General features: G+C 64.6%; 2 protein-coding genes across 6 annotated transcripts in view; one reads left to right on the top strand and one right to left on the bottom strand.

The window, feature by feature from the left end:
• NPHP4 (nephrocystin 4) overlaps positions 1 to 25,535 on the top strand; it is a 70,398-nt gene extending 44,863 nt beyond the window's left edge. For 3 of the 5 annotated variants that reach the window (XM_080656746.1, XM_080656748.1, XM_080656745.1), the window contains 19 exons: positions 1,633 to 1,694; positions 2,670 to 2,777; positions 6,669 to 6,820; positions 6,938 to 7,129; positions 7,341 to 7,528; positions 10,419 to 10,579; positions 10,714 to 10,894; positions 14,005 to 14,130; positions 14,531 to 14,739; positions 15,830 to 16,056; positions 16,206 to 16,377; positions 17,165 to 17,248; positions 20,266 to 20,422; positions 20,849 to 20,934; positions 21,406 to 21,491; positions 22,295 to 22,466; positions 23,031 to 23,210; positions 24,193 to 24,336; positions 24,900 to 25,535. In XM_080656746.1, the coding sequence (XP_080512872.1) occupies positions 1,633 to 1,694; positions 2,670 to 2,777; positions 6,669 to 6,820; positions 6,938 to 7,129; positions 7,341 to 7,528; positions 10,419 to 10,579; positions 10,714 to 10,894; positions 14,005 to 14,130; positions 14,531 to 14,739; positions 15,830 to 16,056; positions 16,206 to 16,377; positions 17,165 to 17,248; positions 20,266 to 20,422; positions 20,849 to 20,934; positions 21,406 to 21,491; positions 22,295 to 22,466; positions 23,031 to 23,210; positions 24,193 to 24,336; positions 24,900 to 25,040 (2,828 nt within the window). In that variant the 3' untranslated portion in view covers positions 25,041 to 25,535. Of the gene's footprint in view, positions 1 to 1,632; positions 1,695 to 2,669; positions 2,778 to 6,668; positions 6,821 to 6,937; positions 7,130 to 7,340; positions 7,529 to 10,418; positions 10,580 to 10,713; positions 10,895 to 14,004; positions 14,131 to 14,530; positions 14,740 to 15,829; positions 16,057 to 16,205; positions 16,378 to 17,164; positions 17,249 to 20,265; positions 20,423 to 20,848; positions 20,935 to 21,405; positions 21,492 to 22,294; positions 22,467 to 23,030; positions 23,211 to 24,192; positions 24,337 to 24,512; positions 24,637 to 24,899 lie in introns of all 5 variants that reach the window. The other 2 variants (XR_013959953.1, XM_080656747.1) reach the window with 2 other exon arrangements.
• The window catches only part of LOC308242658 (uncharacterized protein), a gene marked incomplete at both ends in the record, with an annotated part of 479,931 nt that overhangs the window by 59,207 nt on the left and 394,358 nt on the right, over positions 1 to 26,366 (bottom strand). The gene's annotated exons all lie outside the window — the stretch shown is intronic.

Genomic DNA, 26,366 nt, shown 5'->3' with positions numbered 1-26,366 from the left:
AGTTCCGGCCCTCCGGTCCAGTTTAAGAACCCATTGTGGCCCTCGAGTCAAAAAGTTTGCCCACCCCTGGTCTAGGGGACGTGGGCCGCTGAACCTGGCTTGTTAGAGGGGGTGGCAGCCGGCTGGGGGCTCGGGGCTCGGGCTGAGCTTCGACCTAAGAACCAGGAGGTCACGTTCGATTCCCGGTCAGGGCACAGGCCCGGGTTGTGGGCTCCATGCCCAGAGTGGGGCGTGCAGGAGGCAGCCGATCCCTGATTCTCTCTCATCGTTGATGTTTCTCTCTCTCTCCCGCTCCCTTCCTCTCTGAGGTCAATAAAAATAAAAAGAGGGTGCTGAGGGAGCCCCCTCTGTGCCCGGCTGCCCCGGCCCTCACTCCCCATCGGCCCGGCCCGCAGCGGGTGCTCCGCCTGCCCTCTCTGGGTGGGCTCTGGAGCAGCGGGGAGGCTGTGAGGGCGGCCTGGGCGCACAGCAAGGCGGTCTGGGTGGCGCTTCGTGTGCTCAGTTCCTCCTGGGGGACAGAGGCTGCGTGGCTGTCGGTTTTGTTTTGTGCCTGAGAGCGGCCAGACAGGCGCGGGCATGCTCTGTGGAGAGCGCGGCACCTCCCGTCCCAGCCCTGGTGAGGCTGGCTCGTCAGCAGCCCCGAGGCCTGCCCTGCGCCGTGGGTCCTGGGGCCTCGGGGCTGCAGGGACAGGGGAAGCTCATGGGCTCATGCACGTTCATGGCGCTGGCCTGTTCCCGGGCTCAGGCGTGGCTGTGTGGGGACTTGGGCAGCAGAGGCCACAGAAGAGGCAGGGAGAGGCCGGGGCAGTGGTCAGAGCCCCAGGAGGCAGGGCTAGGCCGCCATGGGTGGGCTGTGCCTGCAGGGGTCCAGGCTGTCCTGAAGCCCAGTGGGGGTGGTGGCCATGTGGACAGAGTCTGGTGTCGGAAGGGAACTGTGACGAGCGAGGCAGGGTGTGGCCCTAAGGCTGGAGATGGGCCGTGGCCCTCGGGAGTCCACGCGGGTCACCCTGGCAGGCGAAGGCGCGCAACACGTGTGTAATGATTGAGAGGCAACCGCTGTCCAGTGTGCAGCAGTGCGGGGCTCCCTGCAGGGCCAGGGCCGGCCGCTCGCCTCACCTTCCCCGGGGGCTTGGGGGCGGGGCGGGAGCAGCGCAGGCAAACAGCACCCTGCCCCCTCCCGACCACCGAGCAGGACAGTGCTGGCAGGCGCTCAGCCTGGGGTCAAGGTCAAAGGACACTCTCAGCCCCTCCTGAGGGGAGCGCGGGAGGGCTGGCCGGGACCCTTCCTGTGCTCGAAGGCCCACGCCGCCCGCCTGCCAGTGGGGCTCTGCGGCCAGGCTCGCTCAGTGGGCCGTCGGGAGGCGGGGCCTGCGGAGCCGGAGCTGAGAGCCGCAGCAGCAGCGGAGCTCCGTTCCTTCCCCGAGGCGTGACCGGAGGAGCCACCTTGTGTGTTCTCTGCACGCCCCGTCTTCAAACTGCTGAGCGTGGGCATGGCCTGGTCACCGCTGTCCGACTCCAGTGGCACGGGGTACCCCCGAGGGAGAGGTCCAGGCCCTGAAGGGTGGGGGCTCCGGGTGCCCTGGGCCCCGCTGAGGCCGATGGCTCCCTCCCGTCCTGTGTGCTTCCTCCCAGGCCCGCCAGTGCCGCCGCCCCAGGGGCTCGCCGCCTCCCAGGACTCGCCTGTGGGACCAGGGGTAAGTCCAGAACCGGCTACTGCAGGCTCCGGTGCAGGAGGGGCCCTGCAGCTTTAGGGACAGTCGGTGCCCTGTGCTGTCCTGCGGCGGGGACGGGGCTGGGCGCCGAGGGGAGGGGCCGTCTGCTGCGTTGGGTGGCCGGGGGTCCCGCCTCCCTCCCGGCCGTCTGTGCAGCGGCTGCCAGGGCAGCTTCCGGACCCTGTCAGGGACCCTCCGTTGGCATCGAAGGACTCCCTTTGAAACAAGTGGTCTCCCTGACAGTGTGTCTGGGGGTTGAGAATGGCCAGGACTGAACAGCCTTTGCCTTCTCGGTCTTCACCCCTCCTCTGCCCACGCCCCTGACAGGAGAGGGCCCGCCGTCCCCCCTGCCCAGGGAGCCAGCTGAGCGCAGTGCCGGGGGGACAGGGCACAGCCTCGCACGTCGGCGGCTGCCTGTCGGAGGGCACACCTGTCGGAGGGCACACCTGTCCGTGGGCGGCCTGTCGGAGGGCACACCTGTCCGTGGGCGGCCTGTCGGAGGGCACACCTGTCCGTGGGCGGCCTGTCGGAGGGCACACCTGTCTGTGGGCGGCCTGTCCGTGGCAGGTGCCTGCGTGGCAGTGGGGCTCTGGCTTGCTTGGTTAGAAACGGAAGGGCCTTGGCGACGGTGGGCCCAGGGGCGGAGGGCAAACCCAGAGAGAACCCTGCCGCCCACGCGCGCCAGAGCCTGGCGTCCCGGGCCCTCCCTCCCCGCCATCCGCTTGTCCTCGTTGCTGCGTTTACTCAGAGACTTGGGGCCAGGAGAGGTCACGCAGTCCTCTCTCTCGAGAATTCGAAGGACATTGGAACGGCTTGGGGTCCAGAGCAGCTGCTGAGCGGAGGCTGAGGGCCTCGGTGCCTCCCGTGGTCGCCCAGAGCCTCCTGCCCAGCGCCCGCGTGGGTGGGGGCCCCGCGAGGTCACTGAGTGGCTGATCTCACCAGCTTTCTTCCCTCCAGCTGTCCCTGTCCCAGCTCGCAGCCTCCCCTCCATCCCCGACGCGTTGCCGCTCGGCCAAGCCCTCTTCCCAGCAGCCCGCCAGCTCCGAGCCCTCGGGGGCCCAGCTGGTAAGTGCGCCCCATTCCTCCCGGGTGGTGGCTCCTGACACTGGGAAGGCGTTGATTTGCCAGCACGCCGGCCCCTGGCTGGGTGACCGGGCCGTGGTGGGTTCCCGGGGACACGGGGTGACCGGCCGTCCATGCCTCGGGATTTGCACCATGAGCGTTGGGCCTGCACCTGCGTGCTCAGCTGAGGCTTTGCTCTGTGGGGAAGGCAGCGGGAAGCCGCCCAGGGGCTCTGGACACAGGAGGGAGCGGGATGAAGATAGAGGCTCCCAGCGCGGCAGAGGGAGGACCCGTGAGGCCCCCACTCCCCCCCCCCCCCCCCCCCCGCTCGCGGCAGCCGATGGCCTAGAAGAGCCCTTTCCTTTCATCCCGCGTCACCTGGGGGACCCGCACGGAGTTGGCTCTCAAAAGTGGCCGGTTCACCTGCACACGGGGTCCCAGTCTTGCCTGGAGTCTGTGAGGAGACAGTCTGTGTCATTACTTGTTTGAAGGTGGTTCCACCTTCTAAGCCAGCCGTGGGCAAACTACGGCCCGCGGCCGGATCCGGCCCGTTCGGCTGTTCTATCCGGCCCGCAGAGCCGAAAGAGCGGAGGGTTCTCTTGCTCTCCCCTCCGCTCCTTTACTTAGAATTTGTATTAGTTCACACAAACACTCCATCCATGCTTTTGTTCCAGCCCTCCGGTCCAGTTTAAGAACCCATTGTGGCCCTCGAGTCAAAAAGTTTGCCCACCCCTGTTAAGCACAGGGCAGGGCCAGGGCGGGGCCAGGGTGGGGCCAGGGCGGGGTCACAGCTGTCCCACAGTCCGCACTCACAGGTGTAACCCTGCTTTGCCCACATGCACACGGCTCCTGTGTTCTCGAGGAGCTTGCATCTCTGTTATTTTTTTAAAATAAATCTTTATTGTTCAGATTACAGTTGTTCCTCTTTTTTACCCCCTTAGCTCCCCTCCACCCGGTTCCCACCCCACCCCATACCCCTCCACTGTCCTCGTCCATAGGTGTACGATTTTTGTCCAGTCTCTACCCGCACTCCCACACCCCCTGCCCCCCAAGAATTGTCAGTCCACTCCCTTTCTATGCCCCTGATTCTATTCTATTCACCAGTTTATTCTGTTCATCAGATTTTTTATTTACTTGAGTTTTAGATTCACTTGTTGATAGACATGTATTTGTTGTTCATAATTTTTATCTTTACCTTTTTCTTCCTCTTCCTCTTCTTAAAGAATATCTTTCAGCATTTCATATAATACTGGTTTGGCGGTGATGAACTCCTTTAGCTTTTTCTTATCTGTGAAGCTCTTTATCTGCCCTTCAATTCTGAATGATAGCTTTGCTGGGTAGAGTAATCTTGGTTGTAGGTACTTGCTATTCATCACTTTGAATATTTCTTGCCACTCCCGTCTGGCCTGCATAGTTTCTGTTGAGAAGTCAGCTGACAGTCATATGGGTGCTCCCTTGTAGGTAACTAACTGTTTTTCTCTTGCTGCTTTTAATATTCTCTCTTTGTCTTTTGCTCTTGGCATTTTAATTATGATGTGTCTTGGTGTGGTCCTCTTTGGATTCCTTTTGTTTGGGGTTCTCTGCGCTTCCTGGACTTGTAAGTCTATTTCTTTCACCAGGTGGGAGAAGTTTTCTGTCATTATTTCTTCAAATAGGTTTTCAGTATCTTTCTCTCTCTTCTTCTGGCACCCCCATAATTGGGATGTTGGTACGCTTGAGGTTGTCCCAGAGGCTCCTTACACTGTCTTCATATTTTTGGATTCTTTTTTCTTTTTGCTTTTCCTGTTGGGTGTTTTTTGCTTCTTCATATTTCAAATCTTTGACTTGATTGTTGGGATCCTCTAGTCTGCTGTTGGATCTCTGTGTATTATTCTTTATTTCAGTCAGTGTATGCTTAATTTCTGATTGGTCCTTTTTCATATCCTTGAGGGTCTCACTAAATTTCTCAGAGGTTTCTAGAAGATTCTTGAGTAACCTTATAACAGTGGTTTTGAACTCTATATCCAGTCGTTTGCTTTCCTCCATTTCTTTCATTTGTGACTTGTTTCTTTGTCTCCGCATTTTGGCTGATTCCCCATGTTTGTGTCTATGTACTGGGTAGCTGCTAAGACTCCTTGAGTTGATAGAGTGGCTTTGTGTGCTAGGTGTCCTATAGGGCCCAGTGGCTCAGCCTCCCCAGTCACCTGAGGTCGACGCTCTTGGTGCACCCCTTTGTGGGCTGTGTGCACAGTCTTGTTGTAGTTGAGCCTTGATTGTTGTTGGTATCACTGGGAGGAATTGACTCCAGGCCAATTGGCTGTGAGGATCAGCTGTGTCTACACTGGGAGAACTGCGCAGGAAACACCCTTATGGGGCAGGACTTGCTTCAGTGGGGCTTTGGTGCTCACTGAGTCTGTCCCCTGAGTGTGTCCCTTATGGATGTGAGGAGTTGTAATCTGGATGGTCCCACTCTGACCACTGGGTACACTGGCTCTTGGATCTCCAAGGAGGTGCAAGGTCAGCCACTGTCTGGGGCCGCCCAGCCAGAGCTACAGAGACATCTGCAGATTCCTCCTCTTTGTACGGGGTTTGGGGGTGCCCAGACGAGGCCCAGCTCTGAAGCAAGGCAGGCTGCTGCTGCCGGGCCTTGGGCCTTCTTTTGGAAGCTCTGGGGCTCTCTGACCCAGCTGCAGTTTGGCAGGTTTTAGAAGGAGAAAGGACAGGCCATTCATATGCAAAAGCCGATGCACACAGCTTGGGTGGGTTGTAACTTGGGTGGGGTTGTCCATTGGGTGGGGTGGGGCCACTGGGAATCACCAGGGCGGAGCAAACAGCGATGGCTGCCCGTCAGCCCTGAACTGGAGAAGTTCCCGGTTCTCTGGTTCTCCGTGTCCCGTGCCCCTGTGCGGGAACAATGATCGCTGCGAGCACCTCTGGGAGAAAGCCGCCCTCGCGTTCCTGTCCCGATGCCAGACAGTCCGGTTTCTCCCCGAATGTGCCTGGGTGCCCCAGAGTCTCGCCCGGGACTGGAGTTCAGAGCAGTCAGGAGCTTGTGTCTCCCTCCCGGTTTAAAAAGCAGCACGTCCGGGTGCCAGCACTTTCCGTGCCCGCACCTCTTACCGGTCTCACTGCGCCCTCTTCCCCTCGCTAGCTGTGGGCTTCCCCTCAGCGGCTTCCCCGCGGTTCTGGGGGGCAGTTGTCCTGCCCTTTAGTTGTGGTTTCGATGAGGTTGTGGGAGGAGCCAGTACAGGCGCTGACCTGTGCCGCCATCTTTGTGCTCTGCATCTTATTTTATGATTCCTGTTCAGTCCTCGCCCGAGGACAGGCCTGTTCATCTCAGGCTCCCGCCTCTTGTGCTGTTGGGCTGCTGGCACATGGCGTCCCCCTGGACTGAGACCGGCCGCCGGGGAGCAGGCTTGGCGGGGCGTCCTGGGGCCCCGCAGGCCTTTCCCGGGGACGGGCGTCGTGCTCTGGAGGGAAGCGGCCGGCGGTGCGAGTGGCGTGGGCACGGGAACGCGTCTGTGCGCCGGGCAGGCCCGTGTTGAAGGAGGTTGCGTGTCTCGCCCATAAACGTGGTTTGGTGTGAACGAGCCTTCCCCGCCCCCCCGGCCCCCGGCGCTGAGTTCATAAAATCAGCGGTTCCCGCCTTGCTGCTTTTCCCTCACAGAATACAGGGCGCCCCGTAAATTTGAACTCCAGATGAAACGTAACTTGGTGGCCTAAGGCTGTCTCAGATATTCCCCGGGACACGCACGGCAATTCATCCCTGTCCGCCTGAGGTTGAAGGCCGCCGAGCCTCCTGTGTTTCTACCTGCTGATGTCCCCGTGGCAGCCGCTCCGCGATGGGCCCCTAGACGGAGCCCCCTGGGCCTGACCTGGGCCTGACCTGGGCCTGACCTGGGCCTCTCCCGTCAGCAGGAGCCCCCCCTGGAGGGCGGGATCGCGCACCTGGAGGCCGACCTGAGCCCGACGCCCGTGGTCCCGGGAACCTGTGTCGTCGAGCAGTTGCAGGAGCTGCCCTTCGCCCCCGTGCACGCCCCCATCGTTGTGGGGGCCCAGGCCCGGAGGTGAGGGGCGGCTCGGGAGGGACTTGGCACACAGGTGCCCTGGAGACCGCTGGGCCCTCTGAACCCAGGCCGTCCCCAGAGGCCTTGCCCAGGCCGCTGAGCGGCTGTGTGTTTCAGCTCCGGAGGCAGGCTCTCGCGGGCCTGCCTGGAGCTCCTGCAGGCCGCCGGCTTCCCCGAGATCCTGGACGCCAGCCAGCAGCCGGCGGAGGCCGTCAGCCCTGCGGACCCCGTGAAGTTCAGCCCGCAGAAGGAGGAAGCCGACCGTCTCCGGGGCAACGAGGTCGTGCTGCAGTTCCTGGCCTTCAGCAGGTGCGCTCTCCACGGCCGGTCTGCTGCTCTGGCCTGGCTTGTGCATCCGAGCTGGCAGACCCCCGGGCCAGGTCTCAATAGACGGAGGGATGCGTCTGTGGTTCGGGTTGGCGCGGACTGGCACACTGCTGCCAGCCACCGCGCAAGGGGGCGACGGAAGCCCGCTCTCCGCTGAGGACACTTGACTAAGCCACGGCTCTGTCGGACTCAGGGTGCCCCAGGACGACCCGGGAGCGCCGTGGCCGCGCACCGTGTATTTCACCTTCCAGTTCTACCGCTTCCCGCCCGCGACGACCCCGCGGCTGCAGCTGCTCCCGCTGGACGGGGCCGGGAAGAGCCGCTCGGGCTCCCTGTCGCACGTCCTCGTTCCCAGCAGTCACCACGGCTCCTCTGATGCCGGTGAGCCGGACTCGTCTCAGAGTCTCTTTGTTTTTTTAAATCCTCACCTGAGGATGTTTGTTCCATTATTTGTAGAGCGTGAGTGAGTGGGAGGGAGGAGGGAGAGAGAGAGAAACATGGATGTGAGAGCCACATCGACGGACTGCCTCCCAAATGCGCGCAACTGGGCCGGGGAACCCGCAACCCAGGAAGTGCCCCAGACTGGAAATCGAACCCGGGACCCTTCTGTCAGCGGGTCAACACGCTAACCACGGAGCAACCGGCCAGGGGGCTGAACGTTTCATTGTTAAAAAATGCTGTACAGTGAAAAACTCCCCGACACATACAGAACCTGAGAAACTAATATGACGCGTCACCTCCAACCGTCTCGACTGCGTCCCCACCCAGACCTTCTCCAACCAGCGCTGCCATTTCTTGTACTTCGTCTGTGGTTTCCTTATGTACATCTGAAACACGAAGGCGTCTTTTTGAAAAAACAGACTCAATAATACTGTCCCGCCTAAAAATTAGTCATTAATATCATCAAACATCCAGCCAATGTAAAATTCCGCCCAGTAATTTCGTACAATTTTTTAATAGTTTGTTGAGATCAGGTCCTTGCGTGGCAGTGGGGACTCACGTCTCCTTTGTGTGTGGTTGCTACCACCGTGCCATCGGTTGTTGATTTTTCTGTTGATGTGGCCACGTGCTTGTCCCCTGGGGTTCCCCGCACGCTGCACTTGGGTTTTGCATCCCAGAGGTGCTCCCAGTTTGGATACAAACCCCTTTCCATTTTGAATTCCCAGAGAGAAATTTGCCCCCAAATTAAATTTCCTTGCAAGTTGAAGTCCAGAGAAATTAAACTCCAAAATCAAGTTTTCTTGTCATTATGAATTAAAACTTGAAGTCCAAAATTCTCAAGTTAGAGTCTAAAACAAGTTTCTTATACAATGGAGTCTCCATCAAAAGTGTCCCTGCCTGGTGTCCCTGCAGCGGGTGTCCCCCTGCCTGGGTGTCCCCCTGCCTGGGTGTCCCCCCTCCCCCATGGACAGGCCATTCCTTAAGGCCTCAGTGCCCAGTTGCTCATGAGCCTCACTTAAGAGAGATTGTCACAAACTGGTGAATGGAATAGAATCAGGGGCATGGAAGGGGAGCAGACCGACAATTCTCAGGGGGAAGAGGGTGTGGGGGTGCGGGAAGAGACTGGACAAAGAGCTTACACCTATGGACGAGGACAGTGGGGGGCAAAGGCCTGGGGTGGGAACAATAAAGATTAGAGAGAAAAAAAGAGAGAGCTTGTCTTGCTCTGGCCAGTGTGCGCAGTGGTTAGAGCATCTCTCCATGCACCAGAGGGTCTAGGGTTCGATTTCTGGTGAAGGGCACGTGCCTGGGTTGCAGGATTAATCCCCAGCCTGGGTCAGGGCTCGAGCAGGAGGCAACCAATCAATGTGTGTGTGTGTCTGTCTCTCTCTCCACCGACCTTCCTCCCTTCCACTCTCTCTGAAAATCAACGGGAAGACATCCTTGAGTGAAGGTTAACCAAAAAAAAAAAAAAAAAAAGAGAGATTATCTTTTGTCGGTGAAATATGCAAGCAACAAAGAGCACAGTTCCAAGCATTTTTAAAATGAATAGACTTTTTTGAAGAGCAGTTTCAGTTTTATAGGGAAATTGAGCTGATAGTAGGGTTCCCGTGTACGCCCCACCCCACGGCCTCCCCTGGCATCACCGTCTTGCATTCGTGTGGTTGACGCGTTTGTTACAATGATGAACCAATCCCGATACATTGCTGTTAGCTACGGCTCATAGTTTACACTAAGATCTACTCCTGGTGTTGGACATTCTGCAGATTTTGACAGATGTTTGACATCCTGTACCGATTGTGATAGTACCGCAGGGAATAACTTCACCGCCCTGAGAAGTGCCCCTGTAAGCTGTCCCACTGTGGTCCTCACTCCATTTCCCTGGGGCCCAATGCCCCCCGCCACCCCGCAGTGCCGTGTCCTCCCCCCAGGGCTGTGTCCCCTTCCCGACCCACTTTGTCCTCCCACCGATAGCGCTGTCCTGGTTTTGAGGGGACGTTACCGGGTGGGCACCCACAGGGCTGAGGTGGCTGGGGGTGGGGTGAGGACTGCAGCCTGGCCCAGGCCGCATGGGGTGCTGGGTAAACATCCACCCCCTCCTCCAGGAGTTAATGTTCTGCTCATCGGGGGGCTTCGTAAATAGGGTTGCATTATGGATGGAAAGGGGGAATGTTGTTTTGAACGTGGCCCCAGCATGGCTGTTCCCTGCCCCTCAACTCCTGGCGATTTCAGTGGCATTTTTGTCAATTTAGGGTGAATGATGACGCCACGTGGGGAAGGTGAAGGCGGGCGCCCACCTCTCAGGAACAAGCCTGATAGTCCAGAGCGGCCCTGGCAAGGGCCTGCACTCCCCGCGGGGCTGCTGCGTTAGATCCGGGGTGTGTGTGTGTGGGGGGGAGGGTGAGAGGCTGGGGGTGGGGCCGGTGGCCTGTGCTGAGCTCTGGGGGTGGGGCCGGCGCGTGTGAGGGAACGTCCAGCTTTGACAGGAGATGCTGACTAACTTCTCCCCGATGCCTGAGCCTGAGCCTGAGCGTGACTCCCGCAGCCCCCGGGGCCCTGCCCCCCTGCCCCCCCCCCCCCCGCGTGGCCTGATCACCAGTCCTGGGGGGAGCATCCGTCTTCGTTTGGGCGGGGTTGGTTGAACCTGTTGGAAAGCAGCGCCGTCTCCGGGTGTGGATCTGGATTTGGTGACGTCTTTGATGAATGTGTTTATTAGACTGTAGCTGTGAGGGAAACAGGAACTAGCAGGACCAGAGCAGAAGCCTCTTCCCAGTGTGAGGGTGATACATGGCCCCTTGCGTTTGGACTCACTTGGGGCCTCTCGGAACAGGGCCTCCGGGCTTCCAGCTGAGGTACCTGGTGGACCCCGGGTTCCTGAGGCCCGGGGAGCGGCGCTGGTTCACCCGCTACCTGGCCGTGCAGAGCCTGCAGGTGGACGTGTGGGACGGAGACTCCCTGCTGCTCATCGGCTCGGCCGCCGTGCCCCTGAAGGTAGCGGCTCCCCCGGGGGTGGACGTGGTGGGTGAGTCGCGTGGCCCTCCGCTGAGTTTGCAGAGAAGCCCCGCCTGCACTGGGTCGGGTTCCGGGTCGGACCTGCCAGGCGGTGACGTGCCGTCTCCTCGCAGCACCTCCTCCGCCAGGGCCGCCCGGCGGTGCAGGTCTCCCACGAGCTCGAGGTCCTGGCGACCGAATACGAACAGGACGCGATGGTGCTGAGCGGAGCCGTGACTGCGTCTGGCAGCGTCAGGCCGATCGGCGTCCACACGGTGGTGAAGGGCCTGCTGCACCTGACCTTGGCCAACGTGGGTGAGAGTCCTGACGTCTCGTCTGGCCTTTCGTCCTTTCCTGGCAGCCACGCGCCTTCCCAGCTGGAGCATGACTCCCCCAGGCAGCGGCACAATTGTGGGCATCGTACAGTCAGCAGGAAGTAGGAAAACTCTTATTAGTTTGACCACTGGGCCTGCCCTTCTCTGCCTGCCCTGCCCTTGTGCCCTGGGCCTGCCCTTGGCTGCCTGCCCTTGTCTGCCTGCCCTTGACCACAGAGCCTGCCCTTGTGCCCTGGGCCTGCCCTTGTCTGCCTGGCCTGCCCTTGTGCCCTGGGCCTGCCCTTGCCCACAGAGCCTGCCCTTGTCTGCCTGCCCTTGTCTGCCTGCCCTTGACCACTGGGCCTGCCCTTGACGGCCAGGCCTGCCCTGGGCCAGTTGAGTGTGTTCCTGATTTCTGATCAGGGTTTGGGCAGTTAGTCGCCCTGGCCTGGCCCTCGTTTGTTCTTGGTGCTGTCCCGGGGCCCCTGTGATAGTCCTCACATTCGGCGACCAGGAGAGGTTTTCCTGGGAGTGCCAGCGACAGAACTGCCCCGTCTCAGAGGAGGGAGATAAATGTTCCTGGACGTGTGTAGCTTGGCGACCGGGCGCGAGAAGCACCCCTTTAGGGCCCATCCTTGACCTTCGCCCTGTGGTGCCCTGTGCCCCAAGAGTGGTGGGCAGGAAGCCTGAGCCCCGATTCCCCCTCCACGTGCAGGGAGTCTGGGCTGGGGGTGACCTTCTGGGTGTGACTGAGGCCCCTGACGGGGGCAGAGCACCAGTAACCAGCCCACTCCGCCGCCCTGGAGGCACATAGCAGGGCTGCGGTTGTTCTGGGCAGAATTGAAAGCTGGACGAATCGAAGCCAGGAGGGGTTTGTGGAGCTGTGTCCACCTGGAGGACTCAGCCTCTACTGTTGCATCAGGAATTTTCCACTCAAAACCCAGCCTGAGCGTGAGGCTCGGGCCCAGGGGCCATCCGCAGCGTCTGCAGCCGGCCGTCAGCCCAGGCCAGGCGGGCAGGGCAGCGGCAGGTGCGCGCTCATTAAGGCGCCGCGGTTTCTGCTGCTTGTTTACAAATGTTGCATCCAGGGCAGCTGGGAACACAGACAGTGTGGAAGCAGCAAAACTCAATTAGGTTCTGGAGAAATAAACGAGCCACATGTGAGCGGCAGACGTTGCTCAGAAGCGCGCAGGACCGGGGAGTTGCAGTCCGCTTCCAGGATTGCGCGGGTTATTTCTCCGTTTAATCACGAGCCCGCACTGGGCACGGCTCCGGTGCTACAATCTTATCTCCAGAAGAAAGATTAGCTCCATTACGTGTTATCTTCAATTGTCATTTTCATGCTTTGCCTGCAAGGGAGCGATAAGCTCATGGGAGAGTCTGAGAGACCTGCTCGCGAGGCGCCACGCAGACGCGCACGGAGCGGTTAACAAAGGACGGGCGCGCATGCCGCACGCCGGGCCCGCGTGGCCGCGCTGCCGTTCCCTGGGCCGTATTTGTTGTAGCTTTTATTTCTGTGTAAACGTGGCTGTTCGGCACCAGGCAGCAGGCACAGGCCCACAGACGGGGTGATGGCTGGGGAACCTCCCGGGTGACAGCAGGGGCCCCCTGCCCAGTCCCGCCCGGGCAGCGCTAAGCCTCCTGCGCTCAGACCGCGTGGGGCCTGGAGGAAGCGTCGCTGCGGCACTCGGTCTCCGTGGATCCTTCCGCGGGAGCGCGTCCTCGGCCAGTGGCTTCCAGGCCCGGACAGGCTGCTCTGCAGCGGCCTTTCCTTGGTCGTGGAGGCGTCCAGGAGCCCGTCCGTTCCTTGGCCCCAGTGCCTTGGGTGCGGTGTGGCCGCTGGCCCTGGGTGCCTTCTGGGCGGCCTCCTGGGGAAGGGCTGCCCAGAGCCCGGCTTCGCAGTCACGTCTCGTGTTCTCACGGTGGAAGGAGAAGGGGTGAGGGTGTGCACCGTGATAAGTTACCGGAGTGTGAGGGGGCCCTGTGTATGGGAGGGTCGGCTCCCGCACCCGCTGTCGGTCCCACGCGCCTTCTGTCTCATGAGGGAAGGAAACCGCAGCAGTTTCAGACGGAAACAGCCCTGGGGGAGCTCGGATCCTGGCCCTGCGGCCCTCGGTTGTTGCTCACACGTAGGCTCCGCTTTTCCAGTTGATTGTGAACAAACCAGCATCCAAGTACAAGTGCAGGAGGCTGGGGACCGTCTGTCCAGGAGGGGACCACGTGGCCCTGCTGTCCCACACGCCGCAGGGACAGTCAGCCCCGCGAGCCCGAGCCCCCAGGACGCTGGCCCCTGCCCCTGCGCTGTTGGCCCGGGTCCTGACCTGTGCGCTTCCTTGGTCTCCGCGTGTCCCCCAGGCTTAGACTAGGCGGTGCTCCTCGCAGTTGGACGGGGACCAGAGGCAGCCTGGCCTGCCTGCAGGGGGCCCCTCGCGGCAGGAGCGGGTGGAGAAAGCTGCGGGAGAGTCTGCTTCCCTCGTGTGGCCGAGTCCGCTGCCCGCAGTGAGGTGGCCTGTGCCACCTGCTGGGCAATTGGGCAGTAGGCTCTCAGACCGGGCCCAGAGCTTGCCAGGGCCTGTGGCCACACACCCCTGGTGCAGAAGCAACGGTGCGGAGCCAGGAGCCTGGGCCACCTCTGAGCTGGTGGCAGGGAGGGAGGGCTTGGGGCTGGGGGGCGTGCCAGCCTGAGCTCCCTCTGGGGCACGTGGCTCTGGACGGCATGGAGGGGCGAGGTGACCAGGGCAGTGCCAAAGCCGGGGCCCTGGAGCAGGCTGCTGTCTCCTTCATGCTCGCCAGAGGGGAGGGAGGGTCAGAGGGGAGGGAGGGCCAGAGGGGAGGGAGGGCCAGAGGGGAGGGAGGGCCAGAGGGTCAGAGGGGAGGGAGGGCCAGAGAGGAGGGAGGGTCAGAGGGGAGGGAGGGCCAGAAGGGAGGGAGGGCAAGAGGGGAGGGAGGGTCAGAGGGGAGGGAGGGTCAGAAGGAAGGGAGGGTTAGAGGGGAGGGAGGGCCAGAGGGGAGGGAGGGCTGGTTGACAGCCAGCCGGGCCTCCTCGTGGGCACGTGGTGTGCCCTCAGGCTCTTACTGTGGTGAGGTCTCACGTGGGCGCTTTCTGTCTAGGTCACCCGTGTGAGCAGAGCGGGAGAGAGGCCAGCACGCTGCCACCTTCCAGGCTGCGGGTCATCTCGAATGAGGGAGCCGGCCGCTTCGACGGAGGAAGCCTCCTCATGCCCGGGGCCCCGAGACGTGAGTGGGCGGGCGGGGGTGCGTGGGTGTGATTGACGTGGGGCGGGGTGGAGCACACCCAGACAGAGGAGGCTGCCCGCGTGCAGTGTGCGCGTGTCGTGTGCACGCCCCTCTGGACCTGGGCGCAGAGTGGTGGCTGCCACTGCCCCGGTGTGCCCGCCTCCTGGTTCACCGCGTTGGGCAGGCCCGGCGCTCCGGCCTGGCTGGGCAGCCTGGGATCGCGCAGAGAATCCTAACCCACGAGCGGCCTTGGTTTGTGGGTGGCCCCTCTGCGGGGAAGAGAAGATGAAGCAAAGCCGAGGAACGTGGACTAAGGCCAGAACTCCTCTGACCTGTGAACTGACGAGGGCGCGGGGGACCGGAGATGAACCGTGACCTCTGGCTCCTCTGAACCTTCTAGGGGTGAAAAACGTGGTCCAGGCACAGAAGCTGGCAGAGGTGGACAGCGAGCTGGCCGCCATGCTGTTCACACCCCTGCCGCCGGGGAGCAAGGGGCCCCGGGGCACCGTGCAGGAGGGGGACGCCGTTCGCAGGCGCAAGCTGGAGCGGATGCGGGCTGTGCGTGCGCAGGAGGCCGGCGGCGAGCGGGGCGCCCGGAGGAGCGTGCTGGTGAGCGCTCCCTGTGGGGCCACCCGCTCCCTAGGGACCAGGAGCCAGAGTGGAAGCAGCCTGGCCAGCGGCCCCGCTCCACCGGGAAGGTCTACGGCCTGCTCCCCCGCCCCCAGGGAGGCCCCCAGTGGGGCACAGCCCCCCTCCCTCCCCCCCCGTGTTCACACCCCCAGCAGAAAGGCCCCGGCTTGGGTATTACAGTCATTTCCGTCAGAAATCGAACCTGGCCCCGCCCTTGAGCTCCAGGCCAGAGGCGGTCAGTTGGCCTTCCTCCTGACGTCTGGGCCGCCTATGTCGGGAGCTCCGGCCTGGGGTGGCCCCGCTGGTCTCAGTCTCGCACAGCAGCCCTGGGCCCACTGTTAGTGGGGGGCTCACCGGAAAAGCAGCCGACCTCCAGCCTCGGAGCACCCCTGGACTGCCAAGCCCGCGGAACCACGGGCAGAGGAGGGAGGGTTGGCGGGGGACCCGCGGCGCAGCCCCACGGCAGCTGCCCGAGGTCCGGGCCCCGCGGAGGGCTGTCGGGGCAGGACACGCCCCTGCAGGGACTCTGCTGCAGACAGGGCTCCTGGGGAGCCGGCCACCTGTCGGTTTTGAGGGGGCTCTTTTCTCTTTTCTTGGAAACCTCTGACTCCAATTCTCCGTGATGCCCGAACCGGCCTTAGGGCGGGGAGGGGGGTTGAGGGGGGTGGTGTAGTCCAGTCGGCAAACCGCGGCTCGTGAGCCACATGCGGCTCTTTGGCCCCTTGAGTGTGGCTCTTCCACAAAATACCACGGCTTGGGCGAGTCTATTTTGAAGAAGTGGCGTTAGAAGTTTAAGTTTAAAAATGTGGCTCTCCAAAGAAATTTCCATCATTGTCCTGTGGATATTGGGCTCTGTGGACTAATGAGTTTGCCGACCACTGGAGTCAATCTGGAGCTTGCAGGGCAGACCCCACCTCCCGTGGGTACACCACCTGCGGGCAGAGAGCAGCCAGGAGGGGGTGAGCCCAGGAGAAACCTGGACCTCGGGGCGGGGCGGAAGGCGGTGGGAAGCGGCCTCGAGGAGCGCGTGCCCAGGATGTGGCCCTGTCTCAGGCCCGGTGTCTCGCAGGCTGAACAGAATGTCCGGGCTCAGCATGCGCGGGACCTGCAGGTCATCGCCGCCTACCGGGAGCGCACCAAGGCCCAGAACATCGCCAGCGCGCTGAGCCTGGCCATCACCGTGGAGCACACCCTCTACGCCTCACTGGGCACCGTGGAGTTCTTCGAGTTTGCCCTCAGGAACCCCCACAACACGCCACACACTGTGACCATCGAGGTGGACAACCCTGAGCTCAGGTGGGGCCAGCTGGGAGGGGCGGGGCCAGCTGGGAGGGGCGGGGCTAGCTGGGAGGGGTGGGGCCAGCTCGGAGGGGCGGGGCCCTCCCTGGGGGGCGGGCCTTGGGGCCTCGGGGGAACGTTCTCGCTCAGCTCTGCCCCCCACCCAGCCTCATCGTGGACAGCCGGGAGTGGAGGCACTTGAAGGCCGCGGCCGGCCTGCACACGCCTGTGGAGGAGGACATGTTCCGCCTGCAGGGCGGCCTCGCACCCCAGCTCTTCCTGCGCCCCCGGGAAACCGCCCACATCCCCTTCAAGTACCAGACCTTCTCCGTGGTGCAGGTGGGCCTCCCAGGGCCGAGGGCTGGTCGCCAGGCGCACGACGTGGGGACTGGGGGCCTGAGCCGCCACATGGCTGAGCCTTCGGGCGTCGCCTCTGCGCGGCCTCGCACCCCGGCTCCCAGGCGTGCGCGGTGGTCAGACGCCTCACATTCCCTGCGTGCCCGGGGGGTGGCATGAAAGGCGAGGCCGCCTCCGAGTCTCTTTACTAAACGGGTAAGGGCTTCCCAGGCGTCAGAGCTGGGGGCCGACTCCCAGCCCGGCCTCTGCGGTGAGGGCTGTGCCCTGGTGACTGTCGCATGTGCTCCCAGCAAGAGGCCAGGCCCGAGGCTTCCCGTACAGATGTGAGGAGCATGTGTACATGTGCATGTGTGTGCATGAGTGCGTGTGCGTGATGGGGAGGTGTGGGCACGTGTCTCATTTTTTGGACAGTGACCTTGAGGTCAGCTCTGTGGGATGGTGGTCACCCCTTAAATGGCCTGAGGGATCCCAGGGCTCGCAGATTTCCCGGGGGGCTCTGCACGCACTGTGGGCCAGAGGTTAAGGACAGAGGTGAGTCGTCAGCCTCTGGCTCCAGGCAGAGCGGGGTCAGCATGGGGGCCCTCTCTCCACAGCTCACGCCGCCTCCCAGCCTCGGGGCGGCGGGGCCGGTTATAGCAGCCGCTGAGCGCCGCTGTGAGCGCCGTGCGGCCAGGGCAGCTGTTCCACAGTGGGCCGTCCTGCCGGTGGACAGCGGCGCCTGCCCCCAGGATCCGTCCGTGACCCGCGGGTGCTGGTTGCTTTCCCACAGGCCTCTATGGACCTGAGACCCGAGAAGGGCACGGAGCCCGGATCCCCTGGGAAGGACAGCACGATGCCCACCAGACACGCCAAGGTGAGGGCGGAAGACAGGCCTGATCCCATGTGCACGAGGCCGTGGGGTGCGAGCCGTGTCCTCCACGGGGGCCGGCAGTGTCATGGGTTCTGCTGGCTCTCAGGCCGCCTGGGCCCGGCCCCTCCGCCCTCGCCGGCCTCCTGGAGGGAAGGGGTGCGGGCAGGGCACTCAGAGGGGGGCTTGCACGTCCAGGTGCTGGCGCGGCTGCTGTGCAGCCCTTGTGCGGGTGTGAGCCGCTGCCCCGTGCCCGCTCTGCCCGCTATCCTCATGCTCCATCTCTGCGGCTGCGGGCACCTGCACAGGCCCGGGGGCTGGCTGTTCACGTGCCCAGCATCCCAGGGGGTGCAGTGGTGGGACGTGCCCGCATCCGCCCTCCCTCCGGTGCCCCTTCCTGCCGGCGGGCGGTGGTGCCCGCTCCCTCCCTGAGCAGCCGCATACCAGGCTCCTGGGTGGAGAAGGACATTTAGAAACCAAACCTGGGTGCTGGGTGCATGCGCCCGTCAGACGCGGCCGCCGCCTGAGGGGTTGGAGCGGGGATCGCACCAGCGCTCGGAGGTGTGGTATCGCGGCATCACGGGTATCGCAGGCTTGTCAGCGGCCCTCCCCTGGGGCTTGTGATCCCGTTTCTGCCGTGAGACACCGGCTTCATCTCCCTCCACGGCTTTACCTGTCGGCTCGGCTTTGAGGACAGCCAGCCTGTGGGCGCTGCCCTGTGAGTGGGTGCTGCCCTGTGGGTGGTGCTGCCCTGTGGGTGCTGCCCTGTGGGTGGTGCCGCCCTGTGGGTGCTGCCCTGTGGGTGGTGCTGCCCTGTGGGTGGTGCTGCCCTGTGAGGCGTGCTGCCCTGTGGGTGGTGCTGCCCTGTGGGTGGTGCTGCCCTGTGAGTGGGTGCTGCCTTGTGGGTGCTGCCCTGTGAGGGGTGCTGCCTTGTGGGTGCTGCCCTGTGAGGGGTGCTGCCTTGTGGGTGCTGCCCTGTGAGGGGTGCTGCCCTGTGGGTGCTGCCCTGTGGGTGCTGCCCTGTGGGTGCTGCCCTGTGAGTGGTGCTGCCCTGTGGGTGCTGCCCTGTGAGTGGTGCTGCCCTGTGAGGGGTGCTGCCCTGTGAGGGGTGCTGCCCTGTGGGTGCTGCCCTGTGAGGGGTGCTGCCCTGTGGGTGCTGCCCTGTGGGTGCTGCCCTGTGAGTGGTGCTGCCCTGTGGGTGGTGCCGCCCTGTGGGTGGTGCTGCCCTGTGGGTGGTGCCGCCCTGTGGGTGCTGCCCTGTGGGTGCTGCCCTGTGGGTGGTGCCCTGTGAGTGGTGCTGCCCTGTGGGTGCTGCCCTGTGGGTGGTGCTGCCCTGTGGGTGCTGCCGGCCATACTAGCTGGTGGTGAGTGCATGTGGGTGCGTGCACTGAACATGTGTGTGCGTGCACTGAACATGTGTGTGCGTGCACTGAATATGTGGGTGCAGTCCCAGATGGGACCCTGCAGGCCAAGGTTCTGGGCGCTTCTCTGTCCTGTGCTCACGCTTACTGAAGGGACTCTTCTCCGGGCAGTCATGTCACCAGCTCGATGTGTGTGGATCTGTGTGTTTCACTAACATGTAGAGGTCCTTTAAAAATTAACTTAGTTTTTAAGTTAAAAGCGTTTACATGAGTCCAAAATCAAGCTGTAAAATGAGATACACGTAGGAAGAACTGGCTTCCTTTCCCACCCCTTTCCCTGTGTGCACGTACATGTGTGTACACACATGTGCACATGAGTGTGAACATGTGTGTATGTGATGTGTGTGCCGAGCCTGAACGTGGCCCTGAGACCTTGGCAGTGGGTGCACAGAGCCTTCCTGTTCACTCTTTCAAAGCCTCTGGTGGGCACGGGTGCTCATTGCGTGTCCACCATTCCCCGTCCGTGGACTGAGTCCCTTCTCGCCCTTGGCCGTGGCGCGTGGTGCTGCACACGGCGGCCGCTGCCCCCTCCGAAGGGCCGGCCCTCCTGCGCCGATGGGCCGTTTCCAGACTTTTGCTGGCCTGCACGAATGTGCCCGCGCTCAGAACTTCTTCTTGAAGCGAAAACTGCAGAAAACCTGAAACGGTCGGTCTGAGAACTCGGTTATATTTGCAAGTTCTGCTCAAGCAGCACGAAAGATAAAGTCATTTTCCAATGGATGCCTCAGCGAGGCAATAAAACTCGGTGGGTGGGGTGTCAGGGCATCCTCGACGGCTGTGAGCTGGGCATGGGGCTCCTCTCTGAGCCGGAGCACAGGCCCCGGGAGCACCCCGCGTTGCAGGGACCGACCCCCAGGGTGGCGCCTCCAGATGCAGCTTCACTAGGCGGAACCAGACGAGTGCTGCTGGCAGAGCCGAGGGCGCAGGCGGAAGGGGGGGCGCAGACTCGGTGTCGGGCGGGGTGGGGTACAGGGGGCAGGGAGTGACCTCAGACTCAGGGTGTCGTGTGGGGCTGGGGCACAGGCGGAAGGGGGCACAGACTCAGGGTGTCGGGTGGGGCTGGGGCACAGGCGGAAGGGGGGGCACAGACTCAGGGTGGGGCTGGGGCGCAGGCGGAAGGGGGGGCACAGACTCAGGGTGTTGGCGGGGCTGGGGCACAGAGCTCTGCCGTGTGGAGGGTGTGCTGTTCCGCGCGGGACGTGGGCTCGTGGGCGCCTGTCCTGTTAGTCTGTCACTTGGACCTTTCTGCGTACCCATCCTTCTATACGTGTGCCAGGAATGGGGGGGGGGGGGGCGGTAGTAGCGGAAGGCGTGGTGGGCGCTGGGCTGCAGACCCCCCCCCCGCATCCCAGGTGTGTGGCTTCCTCAGTAGAAAGAGCAGTGGCAGCCGTCATGGCACACAAGTGGGGGACACGTCCACATGCAGATGCCCTGCCGGGCACCGCCCCTCAGCGTGGGCACCCCCGTGCAGACTGCTCTGTCTCAGGCCGGGTTCCACCCGTGGGGCGGTGAGGACGCGGAGACCTGGCCGTGGCCGCGGCAGGGCCTGGTGCACACAGCTGCCCGCGGGCCGTGCGCCCTGACGCGGCCTCCCGCTCGCAGGTGTTGTTCCGGGCGGGCGGCGGCAAGCCCCTGGCCGTGCTCCTCCTGACGGTGCAGCCGCAGCCCCACCCGGTGGCCCAGGTCTTCCGCTTCTACCACCCGGAGCTCACCTTCCTGAAGAAGGCCATCCGCCTGCCCCCCTGGCACACGCTCCCAGGCAGGTCCCGGGGGCCCGGGCGCGTTCTGTGGGCTCAGAGCTGGGAAGGGTTCGCCCCGAGGGTGGCGGTGGCATCGTTGTTGCCCTGTGATGCTCTCACCCGACACCCGGCACAGCTGTCGGCTCTCCTTCCTGCCTGTGCCGTTTCAAACGGCGAAGACAGCGTGCCCACGGCGCCCTCCTGAGCGCCCCCCCGAGCGCCCCCCCTGATTGCGCTGGTGCCTGTGGCACCGAGGGCGCCCGCGCTGGCACTGGCCGCTGGCACTCGCGCTTCCCCTTTGGCCTCTGCCTGCAGACGGGCCCCCGGGTGGCCGAGCAGGAACCCAGTGTCCACGCAGGGGCGGTGGCGTGGAGGCCCGTCCCCTCGGCACCCGTGCGGCCACGCCGGGCGGGAAGACACCTCTGTCTTGGCCTTTTCCGCTCCAGGTGCTCCCGTGGGGATGCCTGGAGAGGCGCCCCCGGTCCACGTCCGCTGCAGCGACCCGCACGTCATCTGTGAGACCCAGAACACGGTGAGTGCGGCCGCTCCGTCCTTGCCCGCACGCCCGCGGTCCCTGCACCCCCTGCAGCCGCCTCGCGCGTCTCCGTGCGCTGGCCTCTTCCCCGGGCGAGGGGCTGTTTGCCGTGCCTGTGAGGGCTTCCTGGACGAGTCCCATCTTCCTGCCAGCACACCGGTCCTTGACTGTCTGAGGGGAGAGTGAGGAGCGAGGGTCTGAGGGCACCTATGAATCGCCACTGTGTACAGGGTGGCGGCTGTCGTGCGAAGACCAGGTGGGACGCGGGGTACGGGCCCCTCCAGGAGAGAGTTTCTGAGCTCAGTGCACAATCGAGGCGTTTTTTCATGGCAGTGAAAAAGCTGGCGGATTCTGAGCACAGAAAACGAGAGGCGTCGCGGCCTGGTTCTTACCTGCTGTGGCCTCGCGGGGACCAGGGGCGAGTCAGGTCCAGGGGCGGCGTCCCTGTGATGCCCCCACTGTCCACAGGGTCCGGGGGAGCCGAGGGACGTGTTCCTGAAGGTGGCCAGTGGCCCAAGCCCGGATGTCAAAGACTTCTTTGTTGTCGTTTACGTGTGAGTATGCGAACCCGGCGGTCGGCGGCGGGGGCGGGCGGGGTGGGGAGGAAGCAGCGGGTGCTGGGCGTTGAGCGTGGCCAGGCCTGGCTGCTCCTCGGCTTGTCATGGGCTGGCAGGGCCTGGCGAAGGGCGCCCTTCGCTCAGGGCGGCACCCGCAGCCGAGGGACGGTGGGTCCAGAGCCCACCAAGGAGAGGAAGTGGAGGCAGCTGCGCGGCCCATTCAGTCCCAGGCCCGCTGCCCGTCCAGTGCCTCCTCCGGGCGATGGAGACTGTCGGCCCGCCCTCTGCTCCCCCCACTGCATGACCCTGTTCGGGGACCTTGCTGGGTGACCCTGCGGGGGACCTGGGCCCTCCCGTCCCTGGAAGTGGCGTCTCCCAGCCCCGAGAACTTGAAAGCTGGCGCGAGGTGAGGTGTCCGCGGCGCCTCTGAGGACGGCAGCGCGCAGCCTGTGCGCAGCGGCCGTCACGGGCGGAGGGGCCTGCAGCGTGGAGTCCCCATCAGACCCCGAGGGGCCGCGTGGCTGAGCCCACTTTACAGGCCTGCTGACCTCCAGGCCCGCGGCCTTCCACGCAGCGCAGCCACGGCCTTGCCTCGGGCCTGGTTCGGGGTTCTGGCTTCCCAGGGTGTCTGGCTGCGAAGCTCACACCGACGTCCCTCTCGTGCCCCCCGAGTCCAAGTGACGCCTGGGCTGCAGCCCCCAAGCCTCCCACGCGGGAGGGTGACAGCTGCTGTCCGCGCGGCCTCCTGCCCCCTCCTCCGGGCAGCCTTCTCGGCTTCCTCCTGGCTTCTGTGCCCACAGGGACCGCTGGCTGGCGGCGCCCGTTCAGATCTGGCAGGTCTACCTGCACTCCCTGCAGCGCGTGGATGTCTCCTGTGTCGTGGGCCAGCGGACCCGCCTGTCCCTGGTCCTCCGGGGGACGCCGACGCTCAGGAACGTGCGGGCCTTCACCTCACACCCCCAGGAGCTGACGGTACGGCCTTGGGCTGCCGGACCCCTTCGGTATCCCCTGGCCGCGGCCATTCTCGCCCACCTGGGCCGGTGGGGCGGCGGCGGGGGCGGCGTGGGCTGCGCTCAGAGAGTGGTCCCGAGGAGGGGCTCACTGCCCCTCCGACGGGCGGTCTGTGGAGTCTCTGTCCGATCCCTTCACCAGACAGGCATCGTGGGGCGGGACGTGTAAACCCACCGCCCGTCTCAGAGTCGCTGGGAGGAGAACACCAAGTCTGAGTCGGTGCAGCCAGTTGCACGCTGCTCAGCGGGCCGGGCGGGCGGGCTCCTGCCGGCAGCTCCTTGAGAGCCAGAGGGGTCACCGCCACGCGGGAGGGGACCCGCCCGACACAGAGGGCGTCGGACACGGTGGGGAACGGCTGTGGCCGCTGTGGCCCGGCCCACGGAGATCCGTGTGTGCGCTCGGGCCCTTTCTGCCGCACGCCGGCCACGTGGCCCCCGAGCAGGCTGTCCCCGAGCCGCGGGCTGGACCGCTGGGGGCAGGTGCCAGAGCCCCTCGTCCCCACTTCCCTCTCTGTTGTTTCCGAAGACGGACCCCAACGGCGTCTTCGCGCTGCCGCCCCACGGGGTGCAGGACCTGCACGTGGGCGTGAGGCCCCGCCGGGCGGGCAGCCGCTTCGTGCACCTCAACGTGGTCGACGTGGACTGCCACCAGCTGGTGGCCTCCTGGCTGGTGTGCCTCTCCTGCCGGCCGCCTCTCATCTCCAAGGTCTGGGAGGGGGCGTGGCCACACGGTGGGCGCACGGGTCACCTGGTCCCCCCACCCAGGCCTGGCTCCAGGCAGGAGCTTCCTCCCGTCCTTCTGGCCCCGGGGGGGGGGGGGGCTGGTCCTGTGCTGGGGGGCCTCCCCTGGGAGCCCCGGGGGGGGGGGTGCTCCTGTGCTGGGGGCCCCTCCCCTGGGAGCCCCGGGGGGGGGGGTGCTCCTGTGCTGGGGGCCCCTCCCCTGGGAGCCCCGGGGGGGGGGCTGGTCCTGTGCTGGGGGCCCCTCCCCTGGGAGCCCCGGGGGGGGGCTGGTCCTGTGCTGGGGGCCCCTCCCCTGGGAGCCCCGAGGGGGGGGCTGGTCCTGTGCTGGGGGCCCCTCCCCTGGGAGCCCCGAGGGGGGGGCTGCTCCTGTGCTGGGGGCCCCTCCCCTGGGAGCCCCGAGGGGGGGGGCTGCTCCTGTGCTGGGGGCCCCTCCCCTGGGAGCCCCGAGGGGGGGGGCTGCTCCTGTGCTGGGGGCCCCTCCCCTGGGAGCCCCGAGGGGGGGGCTGGTCCTGTGCTGGGGGCCCCTCCCCTGGGAGCCCCGAGGGGGGGGCTGGTCCTGTGCTGGGGGCCCCTCCCCTGGGAGCCCCGAGGGGGGGGGCTGCTCCTGTGCTGGGGGCCCCTCCCCTGGGAGCCCCGGGGGGGGGGCTGGTCCTGTGCTGGGGGCCCCTCCCCTGGGAGCCCCGAGGGGGGGGGTGCTCCTGTGCTGGGGGGCCTCCCCTGGGAGCCCCGAGGGGGGGGGGCTGCTCCTGTGCTGGGGGCCCCTCCCCTGGGAGCCCCGGGGGGGGGGGGGCTGCTCCTGTGCTGGGGGCCCCTCCCCTGGGAGCCCCGAGGGGGGCTGTCTGTCCTGCTTGTGCAGACGTCCCAGCTGCAGGCCCCGTCCCCCCCGCAGAGCAGGCTCAGGAGTCCCCGCAGGAAACCACACCCACGCCCACGCCGCCCCCCCACAGGCCTTCGAGATCACCATGGCCGCGGGGGAGGGGAAGGGCGCCCACAAGCAGATCACCTACACCAACCCCTACCCCTTCCGCCGGGCCTACCGCCTGCACAGCGACCACCCTGATCTGCTGCAGTTCACGGAGGACACCTTCCAGGTGGGCAGTTTGCGGGCTGGGGGCCTGAGCCCTGGGCTGGGGTGGAGGTTGGAGCCAGGCCATCGAGTCCTGGCGTCTTCACCGAGCCCTGGGCGGCGAGCTGGGCGGCTGCGCTCTGTGCGGTGCTTGGGGGGCGGGGGGAGGGCACCTGTGTGAGCGCCACTGCTTCTTCTCAGAGACCCCCGCGTCCGGGCGACATTTAGGGATCGGACCTGATGACGGACCCAACCTGTGGTTTCTCCATAGTTTTACCAGAACTGCCCCACGTTGATCCTTCTTTGTCTTGAGCGTTTGAGGAAGGTCGGCAGGAAGCCAGTGGGGGTGCCTCTGTGGTTGGGAGGTGTCCCCGGGTCCTGGAAGGCGGTCATGTGGGCCTCACAGGAGCAGGGGACCACAGCTCAGAGCTGGTGCCTGGAGGACCCCCAGCCCGAGGCCGAGGCCGAGGCCCAGCCAGGCCAAGGTGCTCTGTGGTCACGCCACCCAGGGCTGGAGGGAACACGTGGGGGGGTGGGGGTTGCTGGAGGAGCGGGCGCTGGCTGGGCGCTGACGGCCACCTGTTCCAGGTCGCGGGCGGAGAGACCTACACCATCGACCTGCGGTTCGCGCCCAGTCGGAGGGCCGGGGAGCGCGAGGTGCTCATTCACATCAACGACCACGAGGACAAGAACGAGGAGACGTTCTGCGTGAAGGTCATCTACCAGTGAAGGAGCCTCCCGCCTCCCGCCTCCCGCCTCCCGCCTCCCGAGCCTCCACGGCCTCTCTGGGCCTCCACGGGCCTCCACAGCCTCCCCGGGCCTCCACGGGCCTCCCCGGGCCTCCACGGGCCTCCCCGGCCTCCACGGGCCTCCCCGGGCCTCCACGGCCTCCCCGGGCCTCCACGGGCCTCCATGGGTGGCGGCCTCCCAGCGGCGGGTGGCAGCGGGCTGAGGAGTGGGTGTCGCAGGCCCTGGCGCTTGGAGGGCTGCTCTGGGGGAGCTGCTGCCCTCAGGTCGGTTGAGAGCATTGGCTGTTGCACACACGAGCCACCGGCTGATGTTCTGTTTGTCTTCAGCGAGCGTGTTCTCTGAATCGTTCTAAATGACGAAAGGACGTTCTTACTGGGCTTTGTACAAACATACCATTTGCTATGCAATGTTTTATACTGGGAATGTATCTTTTTTAAAGTTACGTATGAAAATAGTAAACTTTTACACCTTTTTCTCTTTGGACAGTTTTCTGTCTGAGCATAAACCTGGTTTTCCCTTGGGGACGGCGGGTGGCCGGTGGCCTCCTGGGGGTGTGCTCATAGTTGGCGGGTGGCGGGGGGGCACGACTTGGACCTGCTTCTGCTTCTGGTCGCCCCGGAAAAGCAGGGTGACGGCTCATCCCAGGCCCTCAACGCAATCCCACCTGCAAAGTCCCCTCCGTCTCCGGTCACACGGGCCAAGGCCAGAGCCCGGTCACGTGGCCCCGACTGTGCTTGAGCTGCCACCCTGAGGCGCAGTCAGACCTGGACAGGAGTGCTCCGGGCGGCCTCTGGAAAGCCTCTCGCAGCCTGGCGCCATCCTCTCCCTCGGCCCTGCCCCCACCCCTGTGGGAGCCCCTCCCGAGGCCACGCTGGCACTCAGCCCGGTCCTGGGCACAGGCGAGGCCCCGAGGCCCTCCCAGGAGTGAGAATCGGCCCGAGATGGGCGGCGCTTTTCAAAGCTGCTTGCCCTCTGTGCGCCTCCCCCCCTCCCCCTCCCTCCCCCCCTCTCCCTCCCTCCCCCCCTCCCCCACTTCCTCACAAAGAACAGGGTCCCTTTGTTAGGATGACTTTTCAGTTAGCAGCCAGGGCCCCTTCTCCCTGGTCACCCAGACGCGCCTTCTCCCTTCAAAACTGCTCGGCCGATGTCCCGGACCCGCCTTCCGTTTCCCTCCTGGCTCCGGGGGCCCGGGTGCAGCTGGCACCTGCGGAGCCTGCGGTTTACAGGATGGGGCCGGGCCTCCTGGCGCACAGACGCTCCCACCGTCTCCCGGAAACCTGGTCTGGTTGTTCCATCAAGGGCGCT

The sequence above is a fragment of the Plecotus auritus genome, assembly GCF_963455305.1.
Source record: "Plecotus auritus genome assembly, chromosome: 2".
NCBI lineage: Eukaryota > Metazoa > Chordata > Mammalia > Chiroptera > Vespertilionidae > Plecotus > Plecotus auritus.
Note: the sequence above shows the minus strand (reverse complement) of the source record. Positions and strands in the feature narration are given on the sequence as shown.